At 47.9% G+C, this 12,465-nt stretch overlaps 3 protein-coding genes across 3 annotated transcripts; 2 read left to right on the forward strand and 1 right to left on the reverse strand.

Moving 5' to 3' along the window:
- Positions 1–522: 522 nt before the first annotated feature.
- On the forward strand, positions 523–2,094 carry I303_101716 (uncharacterized protein; the record flags this gene model as incomplete). The annotated part of the gene is made up of 5 exons (XM_018405493.1): positions 523–675; positions 816–888; positions 1,001–1,157; positions 1,450–1,602; positions 1,749–2,094. 5 exons carry the CDS (start codon positions 523–525, stop codon positions 2,092–2,094), a joined length of 882 nt encoding a protein of 293 aa, XP_018265774.1.
- Positions 2,095–2,904: 810 nt separating this feature from the next.
- I303_101717 (uncharacterized protein) lies at positions 2,905–9,000 on the reverse strand (the record flags this gene model as incomplete). Its single annotated transcript, XM_018405492.1, has 16 exons — positions 2,905–2,963; positions 3,083–3,332; positions 3,427–3,512; positions 3,577–3,612; positions 3,728–4,277; positions 4,339–5,998; positions 6,072–6,781; positions 6,843–6,917; positions 6,968–6,991; positions 7,042–7,131; positions 7,197–7,766; positions 7,895–8,123; positions 8,206–8,374; positions 8,430–8,463; positions 8,525–8,589; positions 8,661–9,000. 16 exons carry the CDS (start codon positions 8,998–9,000, stop codon positions 2,905–2,907), a joined length of 4,947 nt encoding a protein of 1,648 aa, XP_018265773.1.
- Positions 9,001–9,773: 773 nt separating this feature from the next.
- Positions 9,774–11,829, forward strand: I303_101718 (uncharacterized protein; the record flags this gene model as incomplete). The annotated part of the gene is made up of 6 exons (XM_018405491.1): positions 9,774–10,242; positions 10,330–10,722; positions 10,808–10,891; positions 10,953–10,969; positions 11,071–11,335; positions 11,450–11,829. 6 exons carry the CDS (start codon positions 9,774–9,776, stop codon positions 11,827–11,829), a joined length of 1,608 nt encoding a protein of 535 aa, XP_018265772.1.
- Positions 11,830–12,465: the final 636 nt, after the last annotated feature.

Genomic DNA, 12,465 nt, shown 5'->3' on the forward strand with positions numbered 1-12,465 from the left:
CTATGCAGATGAGATATGATCTGTGATTACAGTATATCCCTGCAACTGGCTGAGCAAGAAGAACATGCAGATCACCTGCATCTGCGAACGTATGTTTCCCCGCATTCCATTCCGCCGTGACCGTGCCTCAATGTACGGCATCAATGATTGTCAATTTTCCCACGATGGTCTCGTGCTAATCCGGTGCACGGTGGCATCATCCGAGTACGAGTGAATGACGAACGATGGTACATAGATAGCCAAGACAACCACATCGTCGACTTCACCTTTGATTGTCGTAGCACTTGCACAAGATACGAGCACACACACTCATTCAACGGCCATAGAAGCACTCGAGTCGATCTGAAGACTTGTGCGCGTCAAGTAGCGTCCCCGACAAAAATCCACAGAAGCAGGACACCCGCGATACGTTTGACCATCTTCACTCGCTTATCCCTCCCGACAACGAGAAATAGTATTGCCTCCACTCTCAAGCGGACCAACTTTTGAAAGCGGACTGTCTGATCCGAATTCTCGACCACCATGACCTCCTTCTTCAACTTCTCAGGATCGCCCGTGGAGATAGAGATAAAGCTGCAGGGCGAAGATGATAGGCGTCAAGTGGAAGTCAAGGGCGAGAAGGACAAGAGGGAGATGTGTCCCGTTTACTATGATGGCGAGAGTGTCGCTGGACAGGTAGGTCTGATGGCGTTCACTCAAATTTCGAAGTCCTTCAGACACAGACACAGTAGGAGTCAAGTGGAGCGGCCTGCGTGCTCCTGCTGCTGCTGCTGCTCATTGTACGGGAACTTATTATTGTCATTTCACATCTGCAGGTAAACGTTCGAGTGAAGGACGGTCGGAAATTCCAACATGATGGAATAAGGATAGAGCTTATCGGGTCAATAGGTAAGCTCGCCTCTCTTGCTTCTTCAAACCGAAGACCTGTGACCTTCGCTACCACCGTCTGGGCGTGCGCGTGCTTATGCTGATGCTGATGCTGACGAATTCGATGTCACAGAGCTGTTCTACGATAGGGGTAATCATTACGAATTCGTTTCATTGTCGCAAGAATTAGCATCAGCAGGCGAGATGCGTCAAGCTCAGACGTTCGACTTCATCTTTAAGAATGTGGAGAAGCAGTACGAGTCGTATAGTGGGATCAACGTTAAATTACGGTGAGTCCGGTCTTGTCAGGGGTCTGGACTGTTCGCTGCAAGAGTGCTGGAATGGGGTTGAGGAGCCGAATGTCTGTAAGCAGATGGGTGTATGGAGACTTCTCGTGCGCCAATTGGAAATGACGGTGTGGGAATGGAAGACGGACTTTCAAGATCAAAGGCAGAAATGGACAGAGAGATTTATCTTCGCACACCACTCTTGCTAGGCAGCTCAAGAGGGACAGCATTCGAAGGATAAATAGCCTGATTGACTGGACATCGTGGCTGACCTTGATGAAATACGTGCGTCTAGGTATTACCTCAGAGTATCTTTGAACCGCACAGCGAAAGAACGTGAGATATGGGTACATTCATACCGCATGCCTCCCGAGGCCAATACTAGTATAAAGATGGAAGTGGGTATAGAAGACTGTCTGCATATCGAGTTCGAGTACAACAAGGCGAAGTAAGTCTAGTCCTCTTCGGTGTCCAGTCTCTTCCTCTGCTTCATCATGTACAATCCGCCAAGGAGGCTACGGAGGTGAACCCAGCTGATATATGCGTTTCGTTTGTCCGTTTGTCCGTTCGTCCATTTGTTGTGATCACGAACAGATACCACCTAAAAGACGTCATCGTAGGCAAGATCTACTTCCTCCTCGTCCGGATCAAGATCAAACATATGGAACTCTCAATCATCCGACGAGAAACGACCGGCTCGTCTCCGAACCAATACAACGAGAGCGAAACCATAACCAAGTTCGAGATAATGGACGGCGCTCCCGTCCGGGGGGAGACTATACCCATCCGTCTTTTCCTTGGTGGATTCGAGTTGACCCCGACGTTCAGAGACGTGAACAAGAAGTTCAGTACGAGGTATTACTTGAACTTGGTGTTGATCGACGAGGAAAATAGGAGGTATTTCAAACAACAGGAAATTACAGTATTTAGGATCCCGTAAGTCCAAGTCGGTCGCTCTGCGTTACCTCATCTCTTCATAATATAGAGCTGCCGGTTTAGCCTTCTTCACGCCATCAGATTTGTTCTTTGATGGAGGAAGCTGATGTCATATTTCTTGATCGTACAGGGAGAACTAAAGCAGAGGAATCGAATGGATAACGGCGAAATGCCACAGGAGCAGCAGCACATCGGACACAGTCCTCCGATATGCGATATGTAGAATATACCCGGCCTTCTTGTAGTCACACAGTAAGTGTGATGGAGAGATAAATACCGCCACCGGTGCCAGTCATGATATATATGCTTTGTACCGATAGAACATAAATACAAATATGAGTATGAATGTATATACCCTTCTCATGGTGGGGAGTGTCGAGGTGATCCCGAAAGAATCCTCCTCAAATCAAGGTGCGGCATATCGAGTACCTAGTCCCTACGAAAACTCTGATAAATACCCATTGCTGAATCATAAGCATGATGCGTAATGCGTAATGTATGATCGTGATGTATGGCAGCATCGTGAATATGTATGTATATTCATACTGATAAGCACGCCCGAACAGAAACAGCCAAACATGATAATACGATGATACATCTACCCATACACAAAGCACAGGAGAATCAAGCAAAGGCAAAGCAAAGCAAAGCAAAGCAAAGCACAGCAGAGCAAGCAGGCAAATGCGTCCTCCATCCACAATCCCTAGTCAAAGTCACAATCACAGTCACAATCGATGTGAATCAATCCCAATCCCCAATTTAGCTCAGCCCGATCTACCCATCTACCGATCTACCCATCGATCTATCCTACTATTTACGACACATGCATCGCGAGTCGTCTTATAGTTGGGACATTCAACCAAGCAGGTACGTCTATCGCATTCGCCGCAATCGAATCAGCATCATCATAAACAACGATTGATTTCCTTTGTTGTGGTCAAACCACAAGCAGATAGAATGTGGGAGGTAGGATGTAGTGAAGCAACACTTACAAGTCTCCAATCCGGCAATCTCCCTCGGGGGTGGTAATTGATAAGGTCCCACTTCGTCCGTCTCAGGAGTCAACAACAGATGATCAGATTTATCATCAGGTTTCACCCTGGCCGCTACGGCTTTCAAGATCTCGTTCGAGATGGGCGCTTCGTAATCCGCATTATGGTATTGCGATATCAATTTTTGGATTTGAGATGGGGATAAGATCCAGCATACGTCGAATAAGATCTCGATATCGCCCATTGTTGCCTGTGATGCGGGTGGGAAATCAGACAAATTAGCATCGCAGTCGTATTCGCAGTGGTCGGAGACCTCGCAGCCTATCTGATTTTGCAAAACTCACCTTCTTCAATTGTAATAATTTGGTAGCTTGCATGAGATGTTCAAGCTGTAATAGACCCTCAGGCATGTCGTGCGATTTACACCATTCTGCGGCCGGGCAATGACGTATATCAGCTCTGCGCAAAGACGGAAGCAAGGAAATATGGCTCACCCTCAATCCTCGTTATGTTGTATTGGATTTGCATAGCTGCGAGAATGATCATCAGCTCGCGGATCTTCGAGGTGCTCATGCCGTTCACACGCATGTCGTGGGAGATAGCAAGAAGCGAAAAAGGGGGAACGCAGTTGTGGATGAGACATACCCCGCTTCCAACTACAGAAGTTCCTCCTCATTATCAAATCGTTAAACGCTATCTGGCCTATCAACTTCAACAGCTCCGTGACCACCTGCTGCATCACGCTTTCTTCCATGTAATACGATTTCAGGCACTTCCAAACCTTGTTCAGCAAGTTGAGGATATCATCCATCGTAGCTGTGGGTTGATTGTTCGCTCCCATTGCTCCTCCGATGATCCGCGAGAACATCCTTCCTGATCCATCGGCAGTGATGAACCCAGGTAGAGATTGCGATTCGATCAGAGCGGGGATGACCATCTTGGTCAATTTCTTCTTGATCTCCAACATGGTCGAGAAATATATGTTGTACTCCAAAGAATCCAGATCATGTTTGACTATCCCGATCAGTCGCTCGTACGTCTCGAAATCGATGTTAGATGACCCGTCCGCTGCATCGAATCCTGGTCCGTAGCCTTGAGCGGCGTCTTGTTCAGCAATGCAGATGAATGATAGGATTTCTTGGACGTTGGATAACCAGAAGACTCCTGGGATTATTATATCTTCGCCCTTGAATGACTATCGCACACAATCGGTGCATCAGCTCTCTTTCTTCAGGTGTTTTAGCAGAATCACTCACGATGACATGCTGTTGAATCGCTTGCATGACATTCGCAAGGAATCTTTCGCTCTCTCCAATCATACCCTGCTTCCACATCTCGTTGCTCACCAAGCTTATCAAGTGGGCGGGGAAAATGACTTCTTTGGCTAACGGTGTGTTGTGCAAAGAAGGTTGAGGGATCTTCAATTGGTATATCAGACCCTGGATCACATCGTCATCGAGAGGAGAATCGTCTTCAAGCAGGCGGACAATTTCGTCAGACGTATTATCCATAACACTGGGAAGGGGTAATCCTGAAGAGTCTCGTGGTCGAATTTGGCCGTTCGTGGGAGGAAACATGACCGATACAGCTCGGGGGTTGTTGACGTTATTCTTCTTGAGTGCAGAGATCTCGTCTGACAAATTTCGAGCGTGCGACCCGGCAGGACCAGTGCCTGTAGTCGAATGTCTTCTGTTCCTCCTTCGTGATGTCGAGGGCTGTCGGTTGTCGACATTCGTCAACTCCTGCAATGCTCTCAATCCATGCGGTCCTGTAGGTGAGGTAGGTGGTTCTCTGTTGACACGCTCGTTCTTGGTGAGTGCATTAAGAGTATTGTGTCTGGATATCTGTTCCTTGGTGGAAGCCAGTTCTGCTCTCAAGCCGGCGATAGTGTTTTGATCTTCTACATTCTTGGCCACAGCGTGATCAATAGTATATTGCTTCTCTTCCATCTCGGCCGCTTGAGCGCTCAAGTCCTCTGTCAATCTCTGTATCTCCCTCTCCTGTTCCGATACCCTTTGAGCAACTTCCTTGAGCTTGTTATCGGTCTCGATCTTGGCTGCCAAAGCTTCTTCGAACTGGCTCAGAGGAACACTCGGTTTGGCCAATTCAGCTTCATGCCCTTTAGCTTTTGTCGCCAACTCGTCATGTTTGCTTTGCCATCCCTCAATTTGCGATTCCAAAGCTCGAATCTTACTAGAGAGTTCTTTGTTGTCGGCGGTACGTTTCTGGAGGTTCTGAGTGAGTTCGACAACCTTATTTTCAAGCTGGTAAGAGATTTCCTTGAATTTGCTCGCCGATTTGGCTTCTGCTTTGAGTCCTCGCAACTCCCGTACAGCCATTTTCCGTCGCCATTGAGATTGCAGCACAACGACTTTGCGCAACTGGGCGAGGTAGTTTCTTCGTACGGCCAATCCACGGAAGAGAGACTGAAGTCGCAGGACGGCAGATGAAGTACGTTCTTCCAAAGCTCTCTTTCTAGCTTGATGACCTCGCACAACAGCTTGAATTTTGATCACCGCATCCCTAGTATCCTTGTAAGCCTTTCTAGCCAAATAACCTCTTGCGACCCGTTGGATCTTGATAGCAGCCGATTCTCTCTTCTTCTCCTCAACGAATCTTCTGGCAAGTATACCTCGGTACCAACTTTGTATCTTGATGGTAGAGATTCGGAGAGTCTGATAATGTTTGTAGGCGATTCGGCGTCGAACATTCTTCTGCACAAGAGTGACCAATTCATTGAGTCGCTGAGTTCGCAAAGATTCTAGGAAAGCCAACATTCCCGCTCTAAAGAAGATCTTGGTCAAACCAATTTGGTACTTGTCCTCGTCCTTCAGCGTCTTTTGCAGGATCAGTGAGCAAAGACCCCTGTAATCTGTGTTGGACGACCATTCTTTAGACGATACGAGCATGTAATATCTATAACAATGAAATCAGCCAATTTAGCCCCTTTCAGGTTGTGTGCATGGCACCACGTCAAAGTCGAACTCACCTCTCAGCGAACTCCTCGAATGTCCATCGAGAGGGATATCCCGCACAACTGATTCTGATGGTCTCCAGAACACCACATGCTCGAAGCTGACTAAGTACTTGTTGTGGCTCTAGCTCCCAAGCCTTCTTCGCTTCATTCGGCTTGATACATCTGATGTAGTGGACATTCGTATTGTTGATGGTATCCATCAAGCTAATCAAGGAATGCTTGAAGATGGATCCGAGAGTAGGTTTCTTGACAGCTGCTCCGACTTTCTTGATGGGACCTGGTCCAGGGCCGGCGGCAGATTTGGCGTCTCCATTGGGTTGCTTAGCGGTGTTCGCTGCTGACAGGGAGGCATCTAAGACTTCTTTGAGGAACTCGTTTGAGGAGTTTTGGAGAAGAGCCAGGTGTTCATCGGGCACAGTATCTCTGTTCTTATCGATGAAACCGTCGACATCGTAAGTGACATCATGCGCATAATGGGTAATGGTGAATGCGTTTTGGTTGAATCGCGGCTTCTTGAAGACCTCCTTCTGTTCGGGCTTGGTGAGTTGTTGGTGTAGTTTGTTGGCGAATGAGGCGTCGGCACCAGCTGGTAGTCTAGATTCCTCGTCTAGAAGAGTCAAGATACCCATCTTGCCCTCGATGACATCGATACATGCTTGATTATCGGCGAATTCGATGAAGGTCCAGTTGATCTCTTCGCGGACGTATTCCTCTTGTTCGAGCTAATAGCCATAGATATTAGCAAGACAGATATTTTGGTAAATGAAATCCTTAAGCACATACCTTGAATACATGGGCGTTGAACTCCTGCTGCAGCTTTTCATTCGCCCAATTGATACAAAATTGCTCGAAGGAGTTCTGCAAAATTCATCAGCTGCCACCTAATCTGCAACGGAATCCCGCCGTACCTTCTTGAAATGCTCGAAACCGTACTGAAAATTGACGTTAGCTATGATAAACGTGGTCAATCCAGCTAACTTACGATATCCAAAACACCGATAAATTTGGTGGCTTTTTTCGCACCTTCACCGCCTTCACCCAACAAACTCTCATTGACAACTCCAACCAACCACTACATGGTGACTGTCAGCTATCATTACACGGAGCCTGAGAAACATTTGAAGAGAACACACTCACGTCAAACAGGCAAGTATATATGAATTTAGCCACCGAATCCCTGACGACCATAGCCTGCGCAGATCCCAGGTTCGTCACGATCTTCTCGCTTCTTGTGATCAACTGCTTCTTCACCGTCCACTTCTTAAACTCCGCAAGAGGTAATCCCAATAAGTTGGTAGCTAGCGCCAAGGCAGGATCTTCATCCGCAAGTACAGCGTCTGTTCGGGCTTGCGTGATCTTGATGTTTCCGATATGCAGCAGAGCAGCCAATAATCTGAAGATAGACCATTGTTTCTCGACTGAAATTCCAACGGTAGACAAGGCGTTTTGAGTTTCTCTGAATTCCTTGGAATCATCTACACCTGGTATAGGGGTCGAATTTGGTCCTCCGCCTGCCATATATGCGAAGTCAGAAGGGTTTGACGATAATGATAGATCTTTTCGCTCCTTCGACGGCGCCCCAGATAGTAATTGATAGAAGATATGGTAATTTCGTTCGGAGTCTGGTTGGTATACTAATCGAGACCTTTCTAGGAGGTAGGTACGTATTCTGGCACCGACTATATCATGTTTCTGGTCGAATAAGATCTGATTTCAACACAGCGATGTCAGTCTCGATCCAAGTTATGAAGTCATCCTTCTCAGGGGGCGATCCAGCAGATACTATGCGATGTCCGTTCCTTGTTGGATCAATTGCTGAACACTTGAGTACTCACCTCGATGTATTTACCGAATCTGGACGAATTATCATTCCTCGTGGTCTTGGCATTACCGAAGGCTTCCATGATAGGATTCGACGCTAAGATCTGCTTCTCAACTTCGCTCATCCCATCGTCTTCTCCTCCAATTTCTCTTCTTCGCCCTCCGGCAGATTGTTTGCTTGGGTCGTCTACTGAAGCGAAATATCGAAGGATGAATTTGGCCGATACGGTTTTACCCGCTCCGCTGTCAGGCCATTTGCGTTAGCCAATGATGCCAACGTCGAAGAGGGGGGACATTGTGCGACTGAGAGCGTTGAGATACTTACGATTCTCCACTGACTACTATGGTCTGATCCCCTGCGCCGGTCGGATCAGTTCCCCCACCGCCTGATCCCCGCCTCATACAATCCAGAGCTTCTTCAGCAATAGCGAATAAATGAGGTTCTAGTTCGCCTTTCTTCCTTCCCGAGTATGCTTGGATGATCTCCGGGCCATCTGTGTGGGTAAAAGTCAGCTTGTTACTGAGAGTTGGTAGAAGTGGAGAGCTTACATATGGCAAGAGGGCTGAAAGGGTTCAAGGCGACCTATAAATCGGATGAGATAAGCTACAAGAACACCGTAAGGAGGCTACGGGTGATAGCTTACCAAGACGATACCAGAATATGTGTATGGTAGATGCCTGCTATATCTCGTAGCGATGGCGTGCAGGACTACATCAGAGACGTGAGTAAATTGCCTCTCGTGAGATTCAAAGCGTCTTTTTGGAAGAATTAGGACTCACCGGACGGTTCATTCAGATTACTCAAACTAGCCAGATCTTCCGAACTTTCCAGTAAAGGTGGATTCCTCAGCGGCGGAAGTTGATCTTGTCCTGGAGGGGGTGATGAAGGCTGTATATTCGCGGCAGCAGAGTCTGCAATCGCTGCAGCTAAGACGGAATAAGGGAATTTGAGGGTTTTCGTATTGCTCGTGTCTGAATCGTATGTCACCGTCAAGGAGACTTCTGACGACGAGGAGCTTTCATCTTGAGGCAGTGTGATGGATGAGACCGTTCCTGCTACCCAGCCAGTGTGAGGGTCGGGCAGCCATACTCTGGTCCCCTTTGAGTATATCGAGGACATCTTGCGAAGGGGGTATATATGCGAGGTATGTTATGTTATGCTATGTTATGTCGAGGAAGCCATATGAGATATATGGGCGTGATAACAATTGACCGGATGAGCTGGAAGTTGGAGCGAAGCGAGTCTGGCCTAAGGGTGATCACTGAAGAAATCGTGTCCGTGCGTTATTGTGTGGTACTTCGTGATGGAATTGATTGAAGGCTCGTTTTGACAACTTGGATTGACAAGCAAGCTGTTTGCGAACAGATTAGTACGAGACTGTCAGCGATGACTTGATTGTGATGACCCCCAGGTATACCGATGAAAGGAACTGACGACGGTCAAGGCAATGCTATTTGATGGTCAGTCAATTGCGATGTACTCACAGTCAACACAACACAGGCTGAAACGACGATACCATACATACACCATAACACAACACACAAAAGGACAGGACGCGACTAGCTATAGCTCAAAAAAGAAAACGCGTGGGAAACCAGCTCATGCTCAAAGACGGAACCTTTTTATTGTTCCATAGACTGATCCACGAATTGCCACATCACATCAGGATCACCTCGAGTGGGTCGGCTAAGTTGAGACTGACTGAGTAGCCGAGATGGTCGATCACTTCAAGCATCGTGTTGACATTTCTCGACTCGATACAATCATTACGCTATAGTGATGAATACATATGCATCTGTGTTTTGCATTCATTCTCAATCCAGGACACCCGCCTCAAAGCTTCTGAGAGGTAAGCTCCTGCGATACCCCAAGCCAAGAAGCTGCTATCAACTATGTCGGCGGTGAAAGAGAACGAGTTCCAATCCTCCCTTGACGCAGTGATCTCACACATTTCCACCCGACAAGAATCCCTCGATGAGATACCAATCCTACCCACAGCTCAATCCATCACTTCATCAATCTCGTCTCTACCTATCAGCCTTCCGGAGAAAGGTCTTGGGACTTCTGAGACCACAGACTACCTGATCAAGGAAGTATTACCGGGTATCCTCCAAGCTCAGAATGGTCCGAGATATTACGGTTTCGTCGTTGGAGGAGTGACGCCGGCCGCCCAACTTGCAGACATGCTAGCTACGAGCTACGACGAGAACGTCCAAGTCAATCTACACCAGCAGACTGCCTCGACTGCAATCGAGCAGCGCGCTTTGGAGCTGGTCCTGGATTTGCTGGATATCAAACGAAGTGTGTTCGTGGGCAGGACAATTACGACGGGTGCTACGGCTTGTAACATACTAGGACTGGGTAAGTGGCTGTCTTCGCCATATCCGACTCACTACTTCCCAGATCACTATTGTGGAAGGAAACCGCTGATGTGCTCATGTGCCATAGCCTGTGCACGAGATCACCTACTCTCCCAATCACCACACTTACCTCACAACTATTCCTGGGCTAGAGACGGACCACCTTCCGCACCAGGCTTACCCTCACCTCCGCTTGTGATCCTCTCCTTACATCCTCATTTCTCAATAGCAAAAGCAGCCGCTCTGGTTGGTCTGGGATCTGGACCCAAGATAATCCAGCAGATCCCCGCGGATCCAGAAGACGAATTGGCATTCGACCTGGGCGAATTGGAAGAGCGCCTAAAAGCTGAGAAAGAGGTGGGAAGAGGAGTTATAGTGGTGTATGGTGTTGGGGAGGTGAATACTGGAGGGTTCGGAAGAGATCTCGATAAAGTCGCGCAGCTTTGTAAGCGATATGGAGGGTGGTTGCATGTTGACGCAGGTCAGTCTCTAAACATATCATTGTCGATCAAAACTTACACATTCGGCGGAGTGTTGACGCTGACCTGCGTTCTCTGCTTCTTCAGCGTTCGGCGGCTTCGCTGGACTTATGCCTGAACTGAAGGCATACACGCAGGATATGGATAAAGCGGATAGTCTTACGTTAGATGGTATGTCTTCCCGAGTCTTACCACAATGTCCTGAAGCCAGGCTAATCAGCTTCTTTGACAGGACACAAATGGCTCAACGTCAGTCGAAGACTGTCCTGTCATCACATACCATATGACGTCCTGATTTCTGCTGCTCACATCTTTCTCTCTGCTGAACCTTCTTGACTTGTTCATTGCAGATACCATACGATTGCGGTCTTTTCTACACACGTCACACCGAATCCCTGACCAACATCTTCCAGCCTCCCTCGGCTTCTGCTCCAGCTTACCTAGCATCCAACGCTACAACCACCGATCCACTATCCGGGGGCGACTCACCCGAAGGTACAGTGTCAGCTGGCGACGTGCCGAGTCCTCTCTTCGTCAATATCGAGAATTCAAGGCGTTTCAGAGCTTTGCCTCTACTCGCTAGTCTATTGAGTCTGGGCAAAGAAGGATATAGAGGTGAGTGTTGTCTATTGTATCATCTGCTCGAAGTCATTCGATCTACTCGAATTCTCGTTCAGGTTTAGGGGTTTTCACATAGTTAAGATGAATTTGGCTGATTCCGTTTCGCAGACATAATCACCAGGAATATCCACTTCGCTCGATCAATAGCGAAATACATCGCAGAATCACCATCGTACGATCTCCTTAACCCTTCTCCACCCCACATCAAAGATCATCTGAAAGAAGCGATTATCCCCTCGAACATCGTCTTATTCCGCCCATCAGCGGATTCACCTTATCCACCTTCGGACCCCACTTCTTCGATCAGGCTGACGAAGAAGATCAACGATTCGAGGAGACTCTATGTCTCTGCCACCTCGTGGAGAGGGCAGAGTGCGATCCGGATAGCTGTTAGTAATTACCTAACGGAGGAAAAGAGGGATTCGAAGATTGTTTTGGATGTGCTCGAGCGTGTGGGAAAGGGGGAAGATGTTGCGTACGAGAATTAGCACGGCGTAGTACATAGTACAGCCTAAGGGCTTTGGGGGACCTGATAATAGCATAAGACGGTGCAGGGTCTTCCGCGAAGCTTCGCTCAGAGTAAATGGAGGATAAGAGACATGGGCAGATATCGGACTGAAGAGGGTAGAGTTTATAGATACATTTAAGTATAATTATGTCCCGTGTACCCCGAGATGGAACATGTTCTTAGGAGACGTTAGTATCGCATAAACCACACGAGGCAGTCCCCGTTCGGTCGTTGTAATCAGACTCAGAGTTCAGTGTTCAGAGTTCGAAGACCCTCAACGCAGCCAACTTCCGCATGATCCGGCCGTGGCCGTTCAAGAATAAGAATCGGATTCGCCGAGTCAGCCTTCCCTGCATTCCGAACGGATCTCAAGTCTTCGATCTGGGATCGAGCGGACTTACAGTAGGTTGATTTGCCTCTTACGGGGACATGTCTTCGTGCTGCTTTTGTATTTGTACGGCCCTGCATCGCAGAAAGTAAAGTAACTGTATAAAAGCAAGTAGGATGTGGGCTTGTGGGCTAATGGGGTTGTGGGCTTGTCGGCATTATAGTACAGATTCTACTCATCGTCCCACTTCATTACTCCTTGTTATTCTCGTTACACGCTCATCATCCC

The sequence above is a fragment of the Kwoniella dejecticola genome, chromosome 2 (genome assembly GCF_000512565.2).
Source record: "Kwoniella dejecticola CBS 10117 chromosome 2, complete sequence".
In the NCBI taxonomy this organism is placed as follows: Eukaryota; Fungi; Basidiomycota; class Tremellomycetes; order Tremellales; family Cryptococcaceae; genus Kwoniella; species Kwoniella dejecticola.